The 20,805-nt window shown below is 44.5% G+C and overlaps 1 protein-coding gene and 1 long non-coding RNA gene across 2 annotated transcripts in view; one reads left to right on the top strand and one right to left on the bottom strand.

Moving 5' to 3' along the window:
• Positions 1 to 4,356, top strand: part of CASP3 (caspase 3) — a gene marked incomplete at its 5' end in the record, with an annotated part of 22,071 nt that extends 17,715 nt beyond the window's left edge. Inside the window, 4 exon segments of the mRNA NM_001009338.1 lie at positions 998 to 1,126; positions 1,446 to 1,621; positions 2,394 to 2,514; positions 3,910 to 4,356. Of these exon segments, the coding sequence (NP_001009338.1) occupies positions 998 to 1,126; positions 1,446 to 1,621; positions 2,394 to 2,514; positions 3,910 to 4,139 (656 nt within the window). The 3' untranslated portion in view covers positions 4,140 to 4,356.
• On the bottom strand, positions 707 to 20,805 carry LOC123384761. The gene is made up of 4 exons (XR_006596277.1): positions 20,674 to 20,805; positions 20,222 to 20,439; positions 18,665 to 18,791; positions 707 to 1,181 (listed from the first exon to the last, which is right to left on the bottom strand). It is a non-coding gene; the product is annotated as an uncharacterized LOC123384761 (long non-coding RNA).

Raw genomic sequence — 20,805 nt, 5'->3', positions numbered from 1 at the left:
AAAATTACATATGGCCATAATAGAAATTTCAGAAACTACAGATTAACAAAAGAAAAACCATTAAAATCACTTATAGTCACACTACACAGAGATACTCTATCAACAATATTTTGGAGGTATAGACATTGAGTCTTTTTTTTTCTATTCATACATGTTAATAACTTATTCAATTCTAAGGTGTGTCCTCCCCAACATTTTAGTAATTTTAAATCTGGGTGCACTGTGCAATCAATCTGTACATTGATGTGGAGGGTACTGTAAAGGAGTGATGAAAGCCCAGGACCCCCAGGTACAGGCCTAACGTGAGCTTTGTCACTTTCAACAAGTACCTGAACCTCTCTGTGCTCCTGTCCCACATCTGTACAAAAGAAGCTGGTCATAATCATGGTCTCGTGGTGTTTGGAAAGGGTTGGAGGAAATTACTCCTGGCAGGATGCCTGGTGGGTTTGTGGGGGTTTTTTCTGAAAAAATATTATTAAAGTAGTAACGTATCTTAAAATTGCTGGGAACTTAAAAAAATCCAGTTCCTCTGAGTGTATGAGATGTGTATATGGATATATATATATATATATATATATATATATATATATCATATTTTTCCTAAACAAAAGTAGTATCCTATATTGTTTTATAGGGTTTTTTTATACAATGACCATTTCCCATGGTAAAATTTTGTCTACAGAAATGGCAACACAGTATTCCGTTATATAAATGAATCATAATTTATTTAACCAAAGTTCTCCCATTAAGCATTTCAGTTGTGTTTTTTACTAAACAGCTGTGAAAGATCTCCTTATGACCATAACACTGATACAGCTTGTATTATGAAGTGTCTTATATGCCAAGAAACTAAAGAGACTTAGTGTTACCGATGATCAGAGTAACTGAATTTTCTTAACAGCTGAAAAGAAGAATTTATTGCACTGAATAATTCATTCAGAGCCATTACTCTTTTTTTCTTTTTAATGCAATTTAAGTAATCCTTTCTGTTTTCCAGGAATGCCGTCTCGGTCTGGTACAGATGTGGATGCGGCGAACCTCCGAGAAACATTCACAAACTTGAAATACGAAGTCAGGAATAAAAACGATCTTACACGCGAACAAATTGTGGCGTTGCTGGACAGTGGTAAGAAATAATGAAGAGTGACCCGCCTTCACGGTCCAACTTTATATGACGGTAGCTGTAATTACAACCGTAAAGCGTGAGAACGGTGGCGTCATACTGTTTATAAGCCTACATTGTATATAAATGACATAAGAGTAGTCGTGCCCCCCCCTGAAATGGTCTGAGCTGTGCTGTCTGGCACAGGTGGGGCTTCAGTGATCTCTCGGTTCCGTCTTCAAGTCCTTCATCTTTCTCCTGTGCGGTCTCCTAGGAGATGAGTGAGTGAAGTTGTGTTGGGTTTTCTTTGCTTATTTTCCTTACTTATAAATGTTTTTTCCAGTTTCTAGAGAAGATCATAGCAAAAGGAGCAGTTTTATTTGCGTGCTTCTAAGCCACGGTGATGAAGGAATCATTTATGGAACAAACGGACCTGTTGACCTGAAAAAATTAACAGGTTTCTTCAGAGGGGATTATTGTAGAAGTCTAACCGGCAAACCCAAACTCTTCATTATTCAGGTAATCTTTCACTGAATAACCTGGTGATGGAGGATTAATCAGGGATTAAGTTACTCGTTTGTGGATTAGCCGATGGATTGTTTTTTTCCCCCAGAAGCTACTGAACTAATGTTAACTTTTTTATTCATTTAAACTACCACTTACGAGATCTAGAATAAATGTTCATTTTAGACTTCTATCAAAAATATTCTTCATAGTTAACATTCATTTTTACACAGCCTTTACATTTCTTAGGAATCAGTTATGTGTGTAGGGGTACCTGGGTGGCTCAGTCACTTGAGCGCCAACTTCAGCTCAGGTCATGATTTCAGGTTGTGAGTTCGAGCCGTACATCAGGCTCTAGGCTGACAGCTTACAGCCTGGAGCTTGCTTCAGATCCTGTGTCTCCCTCTCTCTGCCCTTCCCCTGCTTGCACTCTGTCTCTTTCTCTCTCTCTCTCTCTCTCTCTCTCTCTCAAAAATAAAATAAATGTTACAAAAAAAATTAAAAAAGAAATCACAGTTATGTGTATACACACATGGTGTTTTATTTTTATTGTTTATTTATTTTGAGAGAGAGTGAGTGAGAGTGGGCATGAGCGGGAGAGGGGTGGAGAGAGAGATTCCCAAGCAAGTTCCATGCTGTTAGCACCGAGCCCAACATGGGGCTCAAACTCCCAAAGAGTGAGATCATGACCTGAGCCAAAATCAAAATTGGACCCTTAACCGACTGAGCCAGCCAGGTGCCCCACACATAACAGTTTTTTAGTAAATGTTTATTTTCTAACCTCTAGGCCTGCCGAGGCACGGAACTGGACTGCGGCATTGAGACTGACAGTGGTACTGAGGATGACATCGCCTGTCAGAAAATACCAGTGGAAGCCGACTTCTTATATGCGTATTCCACAGCCCCTGGTAAGGGTACAAACAGTGAATGTTACCTGGAGATCTTAAACACAAAGAAACTGTGCCAAAGGCTGTCAGGATTTTGATATTCGTGAACAGCTAGCGGGGCTGTATTTCAGGTAACTTTAGCTACAGAGAAGTGTCTGAAGGTTGTCTTCAGCGAAATCTGGCTGGAAAAATCTGCTGATAGAAGGAAGCATACTTGGACAGTGCCATTCATGAACTTAATGCCAGATAGGAGGCTATAGGGTAATGCAGAATAGCACTATCGTGATTTAGCAGTAGAACACAGTATGTACCATTTTGTCACAGGTATTGTAATTGTGAGAGCTTCCTCCACTTCTTGGAATAGGAGAGAGGTATGTTTTCCAGGAATTCTTTGGGAGATGGGAGATAAAAAAGATAAACCTTAATAGTATATGACAAGGGAAAAGAAATGTGGCTTGTGTTAAACCCATCAGCATATAAATAAGTATTGATTGTGTGATTTATTTATTATGCGACTAACTCAGGGCGTCACAAAGTTTGGAAATGGAGGACAGATGCATTTTTTTTTTTTATTTTTTTTTTTTAACGTTTATTCATTTTTGAGAGACAGAGTGTGAGTTGAGGGGCAGAGAGAGGGGGAGACACAGAATCCAAAGCAGGCTCCGGGCTCTGAGCTGTCACCACAGAACCCAACGCGGGGCTCGGACTCACAGTGTGAGATCATGACCTGAGCCGAAGTCGGACACTTAACCGACTGAGCCACCCAGGCGCCCCTGAGGACAGATGCATTTTTAAACGATGTTACATTTTTAAATACGCTCAGTATGATTCCTTTTTGACCTCAGGACATCTTTCCAGGTAAAGTGCTTCTAAATTAGAAGCAGTCGATCCAAGAGTTAATCTGAAAAAAGTACAATAAATATTTTTACCCTTTTTTGGAGTTTTTGAATACTCTCTAATGTCTTTATCATATACTTCATTCAGATGCCTCGTAGACGCATTTAGGACACTCAAATGTGTGTGCAGACATGAGCAGCTTCTGTCTTGGATGAGTCAATAATCTGACTGCAACACTGTGCTACCCCAGTGGTGCTTCTCACGCGTTTGCCTCTGTACCTTCTGCACATTACCCTCTACCCTCCCTGCGGGAAGGGGGACCCAGAGAAGAGAGCTTCCCATAATTCAGCGGGGAAGGTAGTTCACAACTCTTCGTTTCCTCGCCACGAGCAGGGGTATATACACAGCACACTTTTGTCCCCTCTAGTGTCATTTCCCCGGACACCACAGGCGCCATTTCTTTTCTTTTTTAGGGCTGGCCCTGCTTGAGGAAGTGTGTGCTTGTTTTCTCCTTGACGATTATGTGGGAATTTATAACATCAGACACTCACGGCATTTTGGTTACATTTTGCCTTGTAGGTTACTACTCCTGGCGAAATTCCAAGGATGGATCCTGGTTCATCCAGTCACTTTGCTCGATGCTCAGACTGTATGCTCACAAGCTTGAGTTCATGCACATTCTTACTCGGGTTAACCGAAAGGTAGCTCTAGAATTTGAGTCCTTTTCTCTTGACTCTGCTTTTCATGGAAAGAAACAGATTCCATGTATTGTGTCTATGCTCACAAAAGAACTATATTTTTATCACTAAAGGTGGATGATTTTTTTTTTTTAGTTTGTATGCCAAGGGAGGAAAAGGTTTAACTGCTTTGTTTTCCTCTCTCATTTAGATCTAATCTAATACTTCAAGTGGTATTTTGGAACATGGCACTTTCATAGCAGCAGAATTATGAGGCTACCTCAAACTCAGAATCAGGTAGTTGAAATCAAACTTAATTAGGGATAAATAAAAGTGAATAGTGGCACAATCATTGTGAGGGGAAATGTTTGTAAATTAACTGCTCTCATAATTAGCAAGTTTTAGTGATGCCATGCTATGAATTCTTAAGTAAATGCGGAAAACGTTCAACATTGTAGTTAGGAAGTTCAGTGATCCTGGTATGCTGTCATTTAAGAGTATGCACTCTCGTTTTTGTCACACCATAGACCTACTGATGTGGAATAAGGGGTCCTAGAATTGTGGGGACCCACGGACACGGTCAAAGTCTTAAAGACCTACCTTGATTTTAGAATCGGTATTTGCAGATAAGGCCCCTGTACTTTTAGATCATTTGTCTGAGTGCATGGTTCTGTGATGTTGGTCCCGAGCAGGTCTTCTGCGGCAAAAAGTCACGTTTACTATTGAAAAAGAAACTGAGTGTTTTGCTAGAGAGGCAGTGTGCGCAAATTCCGTTGATTCTTGTGAGGCTAGATGCGGCGTCAGTGGAGGGAGACGGGGTCAGAAGTGCGAAGTGCCAGAGAGAGTTCATCCACCAGCATCGCGGTCCTGATGTCTGCGCCCGGGCCCATCCGCTGAGCTCTCACCAGGAGAGCACCTGAAGAGAAGTTACGTAAAAACCTCAAACGGTGGATCGTGCTGATAGCAGCGCGAATTGACGAAATTCTACAGGAATATAATAAAACACCCCGGGCACAGTAAACAGTGTCATGCAACGAAGAAGCAATAAATCCATCAGCTGGGTGCTCCATAACTAGGAGATGGTTTGACCTGAGCAGAGACACGGCGGGCACAGCCCGTGTGATGTGATGGAGACGGGGCCACAGACCGGCTTCAGAAAAACCACCGCCAGTTAGTTGTTTCGTATGGACTGGTGTGCGTGGAGGATGAATCTCCAAGAAAGCAAACCAAAGCAGAAACGTCTGAATTGGAAATTTTCCAAAGAAGGTGAGCGTCACAGCCGAAAGCATAGCATGCTTTGTAGTACGGTTTTTAAGCAAGCTATTTTCTGTTGAAGTCTACACAGGAAATGGTCCGGTTGTAATCATGTCCTGTTCTCTGAAATGAAAGGCCCACCGCACACAGAACCTGAGACGGCAGCCAGTCTCCCCTCCCCTGGCGCAGGGGAAGCGGCGCTCGGGCAGGCCCTGGGCCGCTGCCGCGTCACCAGGTCTCCCTGGTTTTTCCGTCTCACGTTGCACATAAGCTATCTCTTGCTCAAAGAAAGGAACTCACATTTATAAATGACAGCTCTTTGTTTTGACTATGGAACTTTTTTGTATAAATGAAGCATGCATTGGTATCTGTGTGACTGTTCTGTAAACTTTTGTTACGATTTTTTATTTCAAAACATAAATTTTAACTTAAAATTACCAACATGGTCAAGTTTTTGTTGTCGTTTCTGATGTTGTGCTACTGACTGTAGTTAAAAACATTTTTAACCAAGGAGCGCCTGGGTGGCTCAGTTGGTTGGGCGTCCGACCCTTGCTTTCAGCTCAGGTTGTGACCCCACGGTGGTGGGATCGTGTCTGGCTCTGTGCTGACAGTGCAGAGCCTGCTTGGAATTCTCTCTCTTCCCCTTCTCTCTCTCTCTCTCTCTCTCTCTCTCTCTCAAATAAATAAACTTAAATTAAAAAACAAAACAAAATGGCGGCACCTAGGTGGCTCAGTCAGTCAGTTAAGTGTCGGACTTCGGCTCAGGTCATGATCTCACGGCTTGTGAATTTAAGCCCCTTGAGCCTTACGTTGGGCTGTGCACTGGCAGTGTGAAACCTGTTTGGGTTTCTCTTTCTCTCTCCCTCTCTCTCTGCCTCTCCCCTGCTAGTGCTTTCTCTCTGTCTCAAACAAACTAAAAAAAAAAAAAAAAAAAAAAAAGAAAAGAAAAGAAAGAAAGGGCAAACATGCAGTTTTAAATTTCTTCCAGTATTTCTGTAATACACATATTACACTATAAGTCAGAAAACTAAATTAAATTATCCTAACTGGGAATAGGGGATTCCTATTTCCAAGAAATAGAGGATGGCATGAATAACTTTTTAAAGACTCTTTAAAGCTATAGTTCTGTAATGGGTTGAGAAAACCAGCCCATTCTAATCTCCCTACTATCCAAAGAAACTTGAGATGTTAAAAAGAAAAAAAGGATCAAGGGTGTGGACACAGTTCACGGAAAAAGAAAGACCAAATGTCCCTAACACTCACATAAAGAGCTTAACCTCCATCATAATAAGAAAATCAAACATCTGTCCTAAAGTTTGACACCATTCTGTGGGCGAGGCAACTAGGAAATACATTCTCCCACTGGTTGAAGTGCAAAATGGTATAATTCCCTGTGGAGGAGAATCCAGCAATACCTATCAAATTATTTACTCTTTGAGGGGCGCCTGGGTGGCTCAGTCGGTTGAGCGTCCAACTTCGGCTCAGGTCATGATCTCACGATCCGCCAGTTCAAGCCCCGAGTCGGACTCTGTGCTGACAGCTCAGAGCCTGGAGCCCGTTTCAGAGTCTGTGTCTCCCTCTCTCTCTGCCCCTCCCCTGTTCATGCTCTGTCTCTCTCTGTCTCAAAAATAAATAAAAACGTTAAAAAAAAAAATTTACTCTTTGAAGTAGCAATCTCATTTCTTAAGATTCAAACTACCCATACATCTGCATATGTACAAAGTTATAGGCATAATTATCCATCACAACACTGTTTTCGTGGGTAAAAAAAATGACAGCGACCCAAGTGTCACGAAGACAGGTGAAATACACTGTGATACAACCACGTGATGGAACATGATTTGCTGTGAAAGAATGAGGAAGATCCTCAACCGATAGGTAAAGATCTCCAACATAGGTGATTAAGTAGAAAAGGATGAAACACAGAACACTATAGATAATATGCTGCATTTTGTGTCAAAAGGGAGAAGGGAGATAAGAATATGCATTTGCCTAAAGAAACACCAGCAGGATTTAAAGACAAAAAAAAAAGAAGAAACTAACAAAAATGTAAATGGTGGACGGAAGTGAGATTTCACACGTGTTCACTTTTCTGTATCATTTGGACTGTTGAGGACCATGTCAATGTATTACCTATGTCAACTGAGAAAAGAAGCAGAACTTGAAATAAAACAAAAACATTTATTTTGGGTCTCAGAATGGCAACGTGGGAGCACAGATTTAGGTGGCAACCCAAATTTTGGCCCCCCAGGGAACACAAATCAGGATTTATTAAAGACAAAAGGGGGGCGCCTGGGTAGCTCAGTTGGTTAAGCATCCAACTTCAGCTCAGGTCATGATCTCACAGTTCATGAGTTCGAGCCCCGCGTCGGGCTCTGTGCTGACAACTCAGAGCCTGGAGCCTGCTTCGGATTCTGTCTCTCTCTCTCTCTCTCTCTCTCTCTCTCTCTCTCTGCCCCTCCCCTGCTCATGCTCTGTCTGTCTCTCTCTCAAAACTAAATGAACATAAAAAAAAAAAAAAGACAAAAGGGAAGGCTTGCATATGTTTGCAAAAAATGTTGATTGGTGTTGACAGCAGAAAACTAACCTTGGCTAACCACGGTTGTTGCTAAGGCTGTCACTCGTTGGTTCATTACGATACCAACCTCCCCGTGTTCCCTGGAATTCCTTTCCCTGGAATATTTGCTGTTTGGCCCAGTACAGAAGTTCATGGTCCCGCCCAGTGAGGTGTGTGCAGAAGGGCCACCTTGATGGCCTCCCAGCTCCATTTTAAAACCCCTTGACATAAATGACTCCTTTTTATTGCGCCATTCATAACCTGCCTTCAAAAGTGAAATTAAATCAAGGGGGGTGGAAATGGCACAAAACTGTTTCAGTAATGAGAACACAACTCAGCACAGAGGGGAGCGGTGGGGAGGATACCATACATTCCCAAAAGCTATGTTACAGGATTCTGTTTAGCTTGTTAACTTCCTTTTTTTGCCTCAAACTTTGTAGGTATTAGTTGCAAAATCATAACATGCTTAATATTAGAGCTTGACCCCAAAGTAATTCTCAGTTCAGTTTTTTGGTTGTTGTTGAAGGAACACACTAGAATATTAGTTTCTTGATCGATTTTCTACTTGTCATGAAAAGACTTAGCAAATATATGATTTCACTCATACGTAGAATTTAAGAAACAAATGAAGAAAGGGGGGAAGAGACAAGCCAAAAACACACTCTTAACTACAGAGAACAAACGTGGTTACCAGAGAGGAGGTGGGTGGGAGAAGCGGTGAAATAGGTGATAGGGAATTCAGAGTCCACTTATCATGATGAGCACAGAGTAATGTATAGACTTGTTGAATCACTATATTGTACACATGAAACTAATATACTATCCTGTATGTTAACTATCCTGGAAGTAAAAAAAAAAAAAAAAAAAAAAAAAGCAGGGGGGCGGGGGACAGGCACCTGGGTGGCTCAGTTGGTTAAACAACTTTGGGCTCAGGTCATGATTTCAGGGTTTGTGAGTTCCAGCCCCACATCCGGCTGGCTGCTGTCAGCACAGGGCGAGGAGCCTGCATCTTCTGCCCTCCCCCTCTCTGCCCCTCCACCTTGCACACTCTTTCTCAAAACTAAATAAAACACATTAAAAAAAAAAAAAGATAATGAAAAGACCTGAGGAACTGAGATATTTAGGAATATTCAGAAAAGGCAGACATCTCCCTTTCAAGAAAATGTTTTTACCAAATTTAAACTTGGTACAAAAGCTATTAAGGAGCATGCCTGAGTTAAAAGAATCCATTGTCTGATCTCCTTCTGCTTTGTTTTTATGTGACTTTTTTTTTAATTTTTAATGTTTATTTTTGAGAGAGAGAGAGAGAGAGAGAGAGAGAGAGAGTGTGTGTGTGTGTGTGTGTGTACGCACACAGGTGGAGCAAAGAGAGAGGGAGACACAGAATCCAAAGCAGGCTCCCGGCTCTGAGCCGTCAGCAGCATAGGCCCACGCGGGGCTCGAACTCACAGACCTCGAAATCATGACCTTGAGCTGAAGTCAGACTCTCAACCGACTCAGCCTCCCAGGCGCCCCTGTGTGACTTAAATGTAAGCTTGGAGACCTGACAGCCTTAGAGGGAAGCATGGTTGGCCAGCATGTTGAATGCTAATTCACTGATTTTACCAAAGAATTTCCAAAAACCCATTTCTGCCTGGCAGGTTTAAGAAGCATTAATGGGGCCACTGTGGCAGGAGGACAGTCAACAAGGGGGAGAGTAGACAAGGTCAAAAGAGAGGCCTTGGAGGTGCTTTGTCTAGAGATGCCACCCAGGGAGAGTACACGTGGGAAGAGGAAGCACCAACATTTGAACACCCAGAAAAGGAGACAAAGGACCACCAAAGTCAAAGGTGGGACAACAGTAGAGGCTGAGAAAGCCACAGGAAGAAACGTTCCAGAGGAAGTGGCCAGTGTGACAAACTACCAAAAATTCAGAGAGAAAAAATTTTTTTTAACGGCACTGGATTTGTGACAGGAGGTTATAAGTGAGCCCGACAAAGGGCACTCTGCAAATACTGAGACAGAAGCCAGCTAAGAGTGGATCAATACATTAGTAGAAAATGAAGAAACGGAACTAACAAGTATAAGAAACTTGAGAAATTGGCTTTGAAGGACGGGAGAGAGAGAAGGGAGTAGCTAGAGCAGGAAGTGAGGAAGGGTAAACCTGAACAACTGTGGGAAAGAGGAGGGGAGACTTTTTTTTTTTTAACAGGGGAAAATGTGAGGCGGGGTGCTGAGGAAGCTAGGGTTACAGTTTTTGTGGCCGGAAGTTCCTTCATAATAGCCTCTATATTTCCTGTGAAGTAGAAGGCAAGGACTCTGCTCCAAGTTAGGGAGGGGACAGTGGGATCAAAGGTTGAAAGAGTAAGAAGAGTTTGCAACAGTCATTGTCAAGAGCGGGAGAGGGAGTTGGGCAGAGAAGCTCAGGAAGGTCTCTGGGGGGTACTGAGGGCCTCCTCAAGACCAGAGATGATGAATCCACAGTGGCTCCAGCCGCCCCGTTGGCATGATTTTATCTGGTGCACTCAGCTGCTTGGATATTGGCATGCGTTGGCTTTATCCGACTTGGATATTGGCATGTGTTGGTTTTATCCAACTTTGGACCTTTGCCCACATTTGTTTAAAAAAAAAAATTACAGAGGGGGTGCCTGGATGGCTCAGTTGGTTAAGCGTCTGCCTTTGGCTCAGGTCATGATATCATGGTTCATGGATTTTCTCTCTCCCTCTCTCTGCCCCTCCCCTCCCTCTCTTGCAAAATAAATAAATAAACTTGAAAAAAAAAAATACAGAGGAGCCACAGACTTCAGGATACTGAAAAATGAGTTACTGAATTGATGAACCATAGAATGTGAACCAGCTAGAGAGGGCAGGGGAAACAGAAGGGGTATAAATGCAGGGAATATGAAGAGTGGTCCAGAGCCTGGTGGTCCCGATGAATCCGAATATCTGTTGTAGGGCCAGTAGTGGAACAATGTGACGAAATGAGGGGAGACCGTGGTCAGAGAATGAGTGGAAAGTGGGGCAACTCTGATCATGAAGATGATGTGACTGAGTACAGGGACCAAGTAGCAGGAAGCAGACCATGTTGGAAATGAGGTCATGGACCTAAGAGGTGAGGATGGTGGGAGTGGCCTCATCCATGTAAGCCCTGATTTGCTGAAATGAGATTCAATATGAGGGAGTATAGTAATGGGATAATGTGACAAACTTTAGTTGTGTTCACAAACCTTTGATTGTATGGAATTTAAAAAAAATCTTTTTTTTGTTTTTTGTTTTTTGTTTTGCCAAATAACATTTTTGGAACACTATCTATTATCACCATTATTCATAAAAAAAAAAAAAAGACATTTTAACCCACCTTCTCATTTACCCCTCGGCCCCCAAATAAAGAAGGACATCATCTCAGATTAAAGGAAAGTACTTCCCAAGGAAAGGGGATGTACCGATGGCCAATGATTTAATCAATTATGCCTACGTAATAAAGCCTCCATAAAAACCCAAAAGAACTGGGTTCAGAGAGCTTCCGGGTTGGTGAACACATGGAGATGTGGGGAGAATGGTGCACCCGGGGAGCATGGACAGTCTGCGTCCCTTCCCTAAACCTTGTCCTAACCATCTCTTCCCTCTGGCTGTTTCTAAGTTCTAGCCTTTTACAAAAAATTGGCAATCTAGTGAATAAAATGTTGGTCTGGGTTCTGTGAGCCACTCTAGCTAATTAATGGAACCCATTAGAAGGGGATCTCACTAAGGGAACCCATTAGGGGATCAGTGGAACCTCTGATTTCTAGCCCACCATCAGAAGCAGAGGTGACAATCTAAACTTGAAGTTGGCAGGACTGAGACCTTAACCTGCGCCATCTGATACTATCTCCAGGTAGACAGTGTCAGAATTAAGCTGCAGTGAAAAACATCTACTTAGCTGGTGTCTAAGAATTGATTAATGGTGTGGGGGAAAAACCTATACATGCTGCTATCAGAATCTGAATCTTTGATGTAGCATTTGAGAAGTGCCACTCTTACTCTAGTCCATTAGAATAAAATTCCACTTGCCACCTGAAATAAATTTGTACTCTTAAAAATTTCCTTCCTTGGGGCGCCTGGGTGGCTCAGTCGGTTAAGCGGCCGACTTCACCTCAGGACATGATCTCGCAGTCCGTGAGTTCGAGCCCCGCGTCGGGCCCTGTGCTGACAGCTCAGAGCCTGGAGCCTGTTTCGGATTCTGTGTCTCCCTCTCTCTGACCTTCCCCCGTTCATGCTGTCTCTCTCTGTCTCAAAAATCAATAAACGTTAAAAAAAAAAAAATTAAAAAAAAATTTCCTTCCTTGATGAGACTTGGGCAGAGAGGAGCAGCAGTAACTAGAATGGCATAGAATTGCCTTTTACAGAAATCTTTTTACCAAAAGTTTTCCCTGTACACCATTAGTATGTCATCATCAGTGATTTGCCAGAACTTTCCATAGATAAAATAAAGATTCCAAGTCTTCATTTCTTTCCGTATTTATCTAACTTTCAGTTGATCCTGAGCAAGAGAAAAAAAGTGAATGTCGATGTGGGAGGGTCTGAGTCAGTCCACTGCATAGATGATTAGGAAATAATAGGTTGAAATCAAAAGTAAGTGCATGTGGATGTTAGGAACGAGGATATTTGGGTCCCAGTCTGTATTAGGCCACTAATAGTAGAGTGATCTTGGCCAAATTACAACTTTTTTTTAAAGTTTTTTTTTATTTTGAGAGAGAGTGTGCGTGCACATGGAAGAGGCAGAGAGAGAATCCCAAGCAGTCTGTGTGCTGTCAGGATGGGGCTCCATGTGGGAATCGAACTCATCAACTGTGAGATCATGACCTGAGCAAAATCAAGAGTCAGAAGCTTAACCAACCAAGCTACCCAGTGCCCCCTGAATAAGTAAGTTTATTACAATATATCTAGACCCTGTTGTTCATTTACAGCATTTATTTCTAGACCTTCAAGTTTTCCAAGATGCTTCCCCATTTTTAAAGCTTAAAAAAAAACCTGATTCTGCTCAAAACCTTAGTGTGTGTGTGTGTGTGTGTGTGTGTGTGTGTGTGTGTGTGTTTGCTGTTGTTTATTTCCAATTTTGAATCAGAATACAATGTAATCGGGGTGCCTGGGTGGCTCAGTCAGTTAAGCGTCCAACTTCGACTCAGCTCATGGTCTCACAGTTTGTGGATTTGAGGCCCGCATCCAGCTCTGTGCTGACAGCTCAGAGCCTGGAGCCTGCTTCGTATTCTGTGTCTCCCTCTCTTTCTTTGCCCCTCCCGGCTCATGCTCTGTCTCTCTCAAAAATAAATAAACATTACAAGTTAAAAAAAAATAATAATAATGCAATCAAGAGCTCCATATAGAAATAGTAGATCCCTGTTTCCAGCCAACACTACCCCGTGTCTATTTTGAACACTGGTGTCCAGAAGCATCGTTGGTGATGCAAATTCAGATGGAAATGATTGAAAAATAAAATTTTCAAGTAGTATCTGTTGGGTTTGTACTACTTAAAAATCCGTAAGAATGAGTTGGACTACCGCTGGGGTGAGGGGTGGAGGCAGCCTGTTTACTGAAATCTTGTTCTGCACCTGCACAGTCTCACCCCACCTTCCCCAACTCCTGCTCCCCATTCACCCTTCATGGCTCTCTGTCCCCTGCAATGAACTTGAGACTCTGGAATGAGGGAAAAAAAAAAAATCAGATGTGTCTGGCTTGTGCATATCAGCTACGGTCTGATTCAACACTCCCTTGTCCCAACCCAGGCTGATACAAAATTTAATGACTTCAATATTAAAGTCTGCTTTTAATGGACAGACTCCATCCTTCCATTTACTTTCGGTACGTTATCCCTAATTGATCAACTTGTTAGCCTCCTGAAAAAAAATTTCAATAATCTTATTGTGAGAAATGGAATATGAACTTTCTAGATATATCTGATGGTCAAACGAGTCAAATATCACTTAAATTTCATTTAGATTTCTATTATTAGTATATAGTCATACAAAATTAGGATCTCATTTATCCCTGCTGTCTCCCTATCCCATCCCATCCCCTCATACACCCTCAAGCATGGAGCAGAATTGAAAGGTTGAGATGGCTGAACCAAAACAGTGGTTTGGTTTATCCAATGAGAACATAAAAAGAAAGACGGACTCGACTCAGAGCCACTATCACACATTCATATCCTTTAAAGTTAACCACTAAAACTTTTAAATTCTGTGTAATAGATTCTCTTCACAAATGTCTTCCTAAAACTCAAGTCCCGGATGGAAGCTTCTTACGAAAGTTCATCTGAGAGCCTTAAGGCGATCTACTTTATGTTGAAGCCCCGATGTAAAAAGTCCCTTCAGATCACCGCGTTGATAAGAACTACCTTAGTTGGAGAACGTGGCATAATATCCAACGGCATCGACTACATTCCAGGAAATCCTGAGTTAACATGTGCTGCTGTCTCCAGAGGTGCTACGGTTTGCGAACGACCCATTTTTCAGCCTGGGAAACTCACAGGTAAACTATGACTAAGAAACATTTTTCATAGGACATTTGTCACAACTCATTTCAATGCAGACTCCCCTGTCTCTGCTCCAACTCCCACAGCTACACTTCCTCTGTTGGGGTTCGTGAAGTGAGGGAGCGCTGGTTGTATTGAGCTAGCCAGCTGCCTCTTCCCCAGGCTGGACTGCGGCCTCTCCTCTAAAATGGGGGCAATAATCTCTTTCTTCCTGTAGGAGTGACATGAGAATTTGTCAACAGAGAATGACAGAGGAGTTGTCTGATGAATTTGAAGCAGACAAAACGATGGCAGGTTATTTAGATAGCCATCAGTTTGCTGTCACTGAAAATGTCCGGAGAACTAGGAAAACTGCTTTCTTTACTTATCAGCACATATACTTCCCGACTTGATGCCCGCCCCCATTCTAAGTGGTTTTAAATATTAACTCCTATTCTGTGCTTATCAACCTTATGAGACAGCCCCAGTTTACAAAGGAGGAAACTGAAGTAACTGGACCGAAGCCACGACGAAAGGAAGGAGCAGGGCCAGGATTCGAACCCAGGAGTCTAGCTATAGGGCCTGCCCACTCAACCACATTGCCGAGCTACCTCGAGGGAGGTCCTGTGTGACCTCGGCAGCCACGTCAGCAGGTTCAGTCCTGAGCGTGCAGAGGATCCCTGGGGAACTTAAAGTTATTTTGTTTGTTTTCTTATTTTTTTTTTAACATGTATTCATTTTTGAGAGAGAGAGAGAGAGTGAGTCGGAGTCGGAGAGGGCCAGAAAGAGGGAGACGGAGGATCTGAAGCAGGCTCTGTGCAATGAGCACAGAGCCCCACCTGGAGCTTGAACGCACGAACTGTGAGATCATGACCTGAGCCAAAATCAAGAGTTGGCCGCCCAACCGACGGAGCCACCCACCCGGCCACCCCTCAAGTTGTTACCGAACAAATACGTATTGAGTATGCATCATTTCTTTGCCAGGGATTGTGCTAGGTGCTAGGACTATAAAGCTGAAAGACACATTTCATGCCCTTCTGGAGTCTGTCAGATGGCTGGTGAAATAAACAGGGAACACCTGGTAAGAGGCTATTTCCCTCCCTTTGAAGTCAATAAGGATAAGCTGAGTCCAAGAAAATTCCAGGGTGTGTGAATTCTAAATTGCCTTATCCTAGGTAGCCTCTGGCAGCCTCCTAATCTCTACTTATTTATCTGTCAAAAGCAAAGGAAACCTTGATGACTCAACGGTGTAAAAAGTATACAGCTGCTTCTGGCCGCTCCCAGGGCAGGCCAACTGACAGGTCTTGGTATGACCAGCTTCCCCCACACCACAAAGAGAGGAAGCCACGCTAAGTCAGAATCGGTGGGCTTTTCAGGGACGGCTCTTAACCCCCATGTGGGGCACACTGGGCTCTGGAGGGAATGCTGATTTCCTCACCGGGTTTACATGGTGAGTGGGTGTGGAGGGGAATGAATATCACGACGCTGGAATACGAGATGAAGGGAAACAGGTCGTTGAGACTCATTCTAACAAACCAGCGCCTCTTCGCGTTGTTGTGTTTTCAAAGGAAAATAGTAACAAAGGTCAAGATAATACAGCCAACGGTCATTATGTATCTATTCTCAGGAAGTATATGTGGAAAAATCGCCAATGAACAAATGAGGGTTCAGAAGGCAGACTGATGCTCAGAAGACCTTCTAAGATATGCGCAGTTGAAATCTCTTTGTGGGGGCGCCTGGGTGGCGCAGTCGGTTAAGCGTCCGACTTCAGCCAGGTCACAATCTCGCGGTCCGTGAGTTCGAGCCCTGCTTCAGGCTCTGGGCTGATGGCTCAGAGCCTGGAGCCTGTTTCCGATTCTGTGTCTCCCTCTCTCTCTGCCCCATCCCTGTTCATGCTCTGTCTCTCTCTGTCCCAAAAATAAATAAACGTTGAAAAAAAAATTAAAAAAAAAAAAAAAAGAAATCTCTTTGCGTGGTGTCACAAGTCTCTTTCCACTGACATCCAGTTAGGTCTTGGGTTGTGGATGCGAAAGTCCTGCTGAGAAGTGAGGAGTCTGACTCCAGGTCGCAACCCTATGTGTGATCTCTCAGGCCCAACGTTAGGAATTACAGAGGCTTTACCTGGCAGACCGCGTGGGGGAAAGCTGACCTCCCTGCACACACAGTATCTGTGTGCACCGAACTGAGTCTCTGCAGGGATACCCAGACCCTCCTGGCCGGCGATGCTCTTGCAGATATCTGCATTCCTAGCCCTCTTGCCTCCATTTGGAGGCCTCCTTATTGGGAGGCCCATGGCTGAGTCATTTTTCAGACACCTCTGCAGAGGCCACCTTCTAGGCTTGGGGGGAGGGGGACTCTGAAAGGCACTTTCCTTCACTCTGACTCAGCATTCATTTTTTTTCACTCCCAGTCCACCCCTCACCCCCCTCCCCTGTCTGCTCTTCACAAAACAGTAGGAGTCTTTTGTCTGGGGCTTCCTGTTGGTGCCCGCCCTGTTCCACGGGGAAGAACAAAACACTGGGAGAGCCAGTGCTTTCCTCAGTCTGCCTCCCGCTCATACCCTCACAGTAAGCATTTAAAGGCACCACTGTTACTCTCATATTGGCTCGTCATTGATCATCTCGATACCCGGCCTTCCAGCTCTCTCCAGCTCAGCTCTTGCCAGGCAGGAGGTTAAAACAAAAGGATATTTTCCAACTGGAATTGAAAAATAAGTATTAGGACTGAGGTGACTCTATTGCCCAGACAGCCTACGTAAGCAAACCCAAACCTAAGCCTGTCACGCCTCAGGGCTAGGAAGTCAAAACCTAAGGACAACCAATCACAGACAGCCGACTTTCCCAAATAAGGCTTCTGTCCAGCTAGAGCCAATCAAGTCATTTCCTTACTTTGCTGCTACGTCTTTTCTGTGAAGTCTTTCGCTTACCTCCTATGGAGCTCCTAACCACTTCTGGTTTAGTGCTGCGGATTCAAATCCATTTCGACTCAGATAAACTCTAAAAAATGTAAGACGCCTCACTTTATCTTGCAACTTTATCCTAGCAAGGGCACCTGGGTGGCTCAGTAGGTTGAACATCCGACTCCTGATTTTCGGTTCAGCTCGTGATCTCACGGTCACGAGACTGAGCCCCATTGCCCACCGCACCCCTCCCCCCCCAGCTCTGGGCATGGAGCCTGCTTAAGATTCTCTCTCTGCCTCTGCCCCTCCCACCCTGATAAATTCACATCAGCTTCAGCTGAATCACACTGTTGCTTGTCAACAAGGATCTTTTGGATGACTTTCAACCAAGGCTAGTGTACAAATGGTATCTTTTTAAAGCACATGTAAGGAGAGCCAGTCAAAGTTTGCACCCCTAAAGTCAACTGCACCTCAGACAACAGAGAAGGGTTAGCGGTCTCCTGAGCCCAGCTGGGACAGGCAGCAGGTCTGTGAGGCTGCTTTCCCTGCAGCTACTCTGATGGAGGGAAGGGTGTTGTGGGAGTGTCTTTCAGGGGTATCTTTCAGGGATCCAAGCAGGAAACGCAGAGCAGTCTTAAAAATTAACTTCTCCTATGGCTAAACTTAGCAGCTGATTAGATAGAAAGGCAAACATCCTAGGTGAAAGAGGAAGCTGTACTTTCTAATGCGTAGATGGCTGTGTCCTAGAATTGTGTGCATTAAAAAAACCCAGGCTGCAATAAACTTGTGAGTTTGCTTTAAACCGCCTTTAACCCCAAGTATAAGAATCATTTCCTTTGAGGGGCGCCTGGGTGGCTTAGTCAGTTAAGCTCTTGATTTCAGCTCAGATGGTGATCTCATGGTTGGAGAGCTCGAGCCCTGTGTTGGGCTCTACGCGGACAGCCCGGAGCCTGCTTGGGATTCTCTCTCCGTCTCTTTCTGCCCCTTGCCCCACCTTCTGTCTCTCAAAATAAATCAACTTGATAAAAATTAAAAAAAAAAAAAAAAAAGAATCACGTCCTTTGAGGAAGTACAGGGTGGCAGGTCTCCTGACAAAAGAGGGGATCACTACCAGAGGAGAACACAGCAGGAAGTGATCCCATGATGGTGAGTGTGTGTCCACACACACGCACACACACACACACACTTGCTCAGAGGTTCAGTTCACTGGGACAGCCTCCCATTTGGTGGGTATACAAATTAACTTGAGCACTCTGTTGATAAATCAAGTTACCTGAACCTCAGTTCTACTTGGTACTGGAAAACTCATCAGTTCAGGGCAAACTGGATCCATTCAGAGTTAACCCAGCCAACTTGGGGCTCTCTCCTTGCCTGGAGTTGGTGAAGCGTCGTGTCATGGAGGTAGGAGAAGGTTGGAGGACTGGAGGTATCTGGTTCTCCGTTGTCACAGGTGCCCCGTGGGTCCGGCTGAGACTTACCTCATCCCATTTGGTTGTCCCCATCACTTGTGCTCTCTGGTATCCACTGAGATATCTGCGTTCCCATTGAGCCTCTGCTGTTATGGTTACTCTGCTACCACTCTGTGTCCTCGAATCCCTGAGGCCCCTGTAGGGAGGAAAGGGAACTTTTCCTGTAACTTTCTGGGTTCTTGGCTGAGACCCCTGTCATAAAAGTCAGATTAACAAGAGAAAGAAACCCAGAAGTTTACTGACAGGTATACCTCGTGTATAAAAGGAAGATCCCCAGGGAAAAGTGGGTAATAACCTCCCAAGATGGCCTAGGCACTGGCTTAAATACCATCTTCAGGTAAAGACAAAAGAAAGAAAGGTGAGGTGGTCTAGTTACGGTCTAGTTAAGCCTCTTATGATCAAGAGTCATCCTTCGAGACAAGCTTTCAGGTGGAGACTTCCCTTATATAAATGCCCATTTCTCAGGGCGCCTGGGTGGCTCAGCCAGCTGAGTGTCCGACTTCGGCTCAGGTCATGACCTCAGGGTTTGTGAGTCTGAGCCCCACATCGGGCTTGCCCGTCAGCTGTCAGGGCACAGCCCGCTTTGGATCCTCTGTCCCCTCCCATTCCCCCCCCCCCACTCCTCCCGCCCCTTGCCCACTTGCCCTCTCTTTCTCTCAAAAACAAATAAAACAGAAATAAATAAATGCCCATTTCTCTTGCAAAAAAAGTAACTTCGATTCCATTTTCAGGGCTTCGCCTGCGTCTGCAGTTACTCAAAATAATCCTACGTCAAAGAGGCATATTTTGGGGGAGCGTGTTTTGCACCCCTCAAAGTTAACTGCCCCTCAGACCACACAGGAAGATTGGTTAGCTGTCTCCTGAGCCCTTCTGGGACGGGCCCAGTGTCCGTCTGTGAGGCTGCTTTCCCTGCAGCTACTCTGATGGAGGGAAGGGTATTGTGGGAGTGTGTCTTTCAGGGTTCCGAGCAGGAAATGGGCAGGGACCCACACGAGTGACTCACTTTGGCACTCTCCTCATTAGATGTCCTCCTTTTCTCAGCTCAGAGGACTGTGACCTACCCGCAGGGATGCAGGGGACGGAGGAAGCACGACAGTTACTCATTCTGTGTCAGCTTCGGCTCTTAGACACCAAACTCAAGACATAATGCCCTCATTCTTACTTCCGCTGCCAACAGTTCTCCTGGGGGCCACGAAGGCCTCATGTCTAACAGCTGAGTGGACAGTTTGAGAACGGGGAGGGTAACAGAGTCAAAGGAAGCGTGGACGCGGATGATGGGAACGCATCAGTTAATATTTCCTAACATGATTTTGCCACATGTGCTTATCACAGCAGTTGGCCCGGTTGCGTGACTTCTCCATGCCGGATGCTTTCCAAACATCGTTTCCTGTAATTCCCACACGAACTTATGAGGTGGGTATTATTTTCCTAATTTTATAACTGAGGAAATGAAAAATCAGAGCTTAAACAGCTTGCCTAAGGCCCCACAGCCTGTATAGGTGGTAGTGCCCGAACACGAACCCAGGTATTTCTGACTCCCAATTCTTTGCTCTTTCTACTACTTACTTCTCCCGAGGAAACCCAGTGAAGAACACAAGCTAAAGCACGCACTAGGATCTGGCAGGAAGCATGCATCTGTAAAACAGATCGCAGGAACACCTTCTACGTGCTTGTCAGGGCTCTGGCCTTTTGAGATGCTGAAGCAGCTCGTGGGAGGAGAATCAGTCAAGCTGACAGAAGCTCACAAAGCTCTGGGCGATAGCATGGCCCTTCCCTGAGGACGGCTGCAGGAAAGAGCGGAGGAACAGATGAGCTCCAATCCTTAAAAACAGTCTGAACAAATGGCAGAGCCCCGTTTGCCAGAACCTGCTCTCAAGGCGGCCAAGAGCCGTACCTCGTGGCATCACTTAAAGAAGCCAAAATAAGAAGGCGAACAAGTCCCAGGACAGGGTTGGAGGCTACCGGGTTGGGGAGTCAACTCGGGGCGGGGGGGGGGGGGGTTGAAAATTGACAGATACCTATGCATAGGTTTCTTTCTCAACTTTTCTTCCTGATTTTCGATCCAACTCTATTCTTCTCTCACCCGTGACTGTAGGATCCAGAAAGCAAAGGAGCAGGAGGTGCTGTAGCTGGGGGATGTCAGCTAGGAG

The sequence above is a fragment of the Felis catus genome, chromosome B1 (genome assembly GCF_018350175.1).
Source record: "Felis catus isolate Fca126 chromosome B1, F.catus_Fca126_mat1.0, whole genome shotgun sequence".
In the NCBI taxonomy this organism is placed as follows: domain Eukaryota; kingdom Metazoa; phylum Chordata; class Mammalia; order Carnivora; family Felidae; genus Felis; species Felis catus.
The sequence above is the reverse complement of the archived record's forward strand: the minus strand, read 5'-3'. Positions and strand labels throughout refer to the sequence as shown.